Source organism: Salvelinus alpinus, chromosome 5 (genome assembly GCF_045679555.1).
Source record: "Salvelinus alpinus chromosome 5, SLU_Salpinus.1, whole genome shotgun sequence".
In the NCBI taxonomy this organism is placed as follows: domain Eukaryota; kingdom Metazoa; phylum Chordata; class Actinopteri; order Salmoniformes; family Salmonidae; genus Salvelinus; species Salvelinus alpinus.
In genome coordinates, this window is record NC_092090.1 from 2,342,542 (window position 1) to 2,345,360 (window position 2,819).

General features: G+C 40.7%; 1 protein-coding gene across 1 annotated transcript; it reads left to right on the forward strand.

Moving 5' to 3' along the window:
- The first annotated feature begins 337 nt into the window (after positions 1 to 337).
- On the forward strand, positions 338 to 2,580 carry LOC139575172 (uncharacterized). Its single transcript, XM_071400172.1, has 2 exons — positions 338 to 747; positions 1,296 to 2,580. The coding sequence occupies exon 2, from the start codon at positions 1,319 to 1,321 to the stop codon at positions 2,204 to 2,206; it is 888 nt and encodes a 295-aa protein (XP_071256273.1). The 5' UTR covers positions 338 to 747; positions 1,296 to 1,318; the 3' UTR covers positions 2,207 to 2,580.
- Positions 2,581 to 2,819: the final 239 nt, after the last annotated feature.

The window sequence follows — 2,819 nt, forward strand, 5'->3', positions numbered from 1 at the left end:
TGTTCTATTGTTCAGGTAATCATGTGGAATGGTGATGTTTTTTCTTTGTTGTTTGAATTAACGTCTGTGTTGTAATATCGCAAACTGAAGTTTGCGACCTCTATGGATTCCATCTTTAAGGTCAGGGTCAAAAAGAGACATGAACTGGGTAATGGATAGACAGGTTGAAACATGACTATAAGTGGGGTGTAGTCTGAGGAGGAGGAAAGATACAGTTCCTAGGAATATATATTCTGTAGAACTCTGATAGGTTAAACTTTTGCCAACTTAACTGGGTAAAATGTATAAAAGAGACACTCAGCTCTTCGATGTGACACTTTCTCCCAGAGAAGACACTTTCTCCCAGAGAAGACACATTCTCCCAGAGAAGACACTTTCTCCCAGAGAAGACACATTCTCCCAGAGAAGACACATTCTCCCAGAGAAGACACATTCTCCCAGAGAAGACACATTCTACCAGAGAAGACACATTCTACCAGAGAAGACACTTTCTCCCAGAGAAGACACATTCTCCCAGAGAAGACATTTTCTCCCAGAGAAGACACGTTCTCCCAGAGAAGACATTTTCTCACAGAGAAGACACGTTCTCCCAGAGAAGACACATTCTCCCAGAGAAGACACATTCTCCCAGAGAAGACACATTCTCCCAGAGAAGACACATTCTCCCAGAGAAGACACATTCTCCCAGAGAAGACACATTCACCCAGAGAAGACACTCCAGAACAGAGGAAGAACTCAACATCGCAGGTAAAGAAATGACTTCCAATGAAGGGTTCTGATGTGTATATGAGTATGTCTGTGTTACTATAAAGGGTGGTGGTGGGATACATGGGTTTCACTTGTTCCACTAACACCATAACACCTGATTCAGATGATCAAAGAATCAGAGTCTTCAATGTGGATCAGAATTGATGTAAGACGAAAACAAATTCATGACTAATGAAGTCCTCTAGGGGGCAGTGTTACCACTCCTGATGTGTGATAATGTCTTTTAGTGTTGTTTTTTCAGTTAACCAATTCATTTATATATGTTTATAATGAATCATTTGACTCAGACGAGACCAAATGTCTGTTTTAGTATCTGTTTAGGGTGTTTTTGTGCATCCTTGAAGTCATAATTTTATCAAGCCCTGTTTCCCCTTTAGGACACCTGTAGAAAATACTTAGTAAAGCTGGTCGCTGATTCCTTCATATGTTATACTTATCAGATGTCCTGGTCTTTGGTGTATTTAGTGTGTCATTTCATGCTTCATATGATGTGTTGACCAATGTCACTCTGTATTCTCACTTTACAGACACTTGTCTCCAACGACACAAAATGGCTTCTAAATACATCACAGAAATTGCAATCTCCACTAGCCCTGAAAAGGAGAAAGAGCTTCATGGCCAAGGCTATCAAAAGACAAATGTCAACCTCAACCAAGGCAATTCATCCACCACTAAAGTTTACATCTGGTTCAGAAATGGCAGTGGTGAACCCATCACCAGAGTCCAGTTTTCATTCACTGATAAAATGAAAGAGGACCTGAAAAAAGCAGGGTTCACTGAGCTCCCAGCAAACCTCAACTCTGGAACACACGGAGACGTCATCCAGCTGTGGTACCATAGTGGTGCAAGCCCTAAGTACGACATTCCCATTGAAGATCTCTTCCTCACCACTGATGAGAACAAAGAGGCCGCTCAATTCAAGCTCGGCTGGGAAAGGCTACCTTGCAATCTGAACCGCGGTAACCCAGGAGATTTCATCACCCTCTGGTTGAAGAGAAAGAGTGAGACCTACATCTGTGACGTTGCTGCCACCACCTCAGTTCAACAACACATGAACCTTTTCAAAGAGGGCTACATCCGGATGGATGAAGATCTCAATAGAGGTTCTGGAGGAAACCCCATCTTCCTCTGGTACCGTCAATCCACTGAAATGGGCGGCGGGATCACCGAGATGGATGCATCCATCAACCATGCACAGGATTCCATCCTACAGAACGCTGGTTTCACCGTGGTGAATGTTAACCTCAATGATGGAACAAGCGGTCAGCCAGTGATGGTCTGGTTCAAGAAAGTTGGATCTCTCCCGATCAAGGCCTTGACCGTTACATCCAACAACAAGGATGTTTGTCCTTATAAGGAGGCCGGCTTGATCCTCATCAATAAAAATCTGAATACTGGCAACAATGGTATGCCCCTCTACCTCTGGTATGGTAAATAAAACCCTGAGTTGGAGAGGCAGAATCAGCCCAAAATTGTGCCAGATATTAGCTTTTGCATGGCAATTTATCTGTTTAATTTTTAAATATTTTTCTGACACAATGTTAGCTTTTATGTCATAAAGTCACTGTCAGAGATCATTTAGAAAGTTTTCTTTAATGTTGTTTTCAATCAATTAACAATAGAATTATAGAAATTATATTTTAGCAGCAGGTTTAATTCTTCTGAATATACCAAGGGGTTGTAAGGTTTTATGTAGCATTGTGTTAGTCAGATATTATTTTGAAAAACCTGAGCAAAGTAATACAATTAAAATGATTCCTGTGTAACACTGATCATTATGTTAATCAATAAAGAAAGCATATCAAATGAGAACATTGTACCTTTTAATTCATTGAATGCTTGACCTTATCACAAAGGCCTGATAACACCTACTGTACATTATCATTTATATTATAATGACCAGGAATGGGAGAGTACAAAGCTCACAGATGCACATTAAGGTGGATAATGTAAGAATCTGATAACACCTACTGTACATTACCATGTCTATTATAATGACCAGGAATGGGAGAGGACAAAGCTCACAGATGCACATTAAGGTGGATAATGTA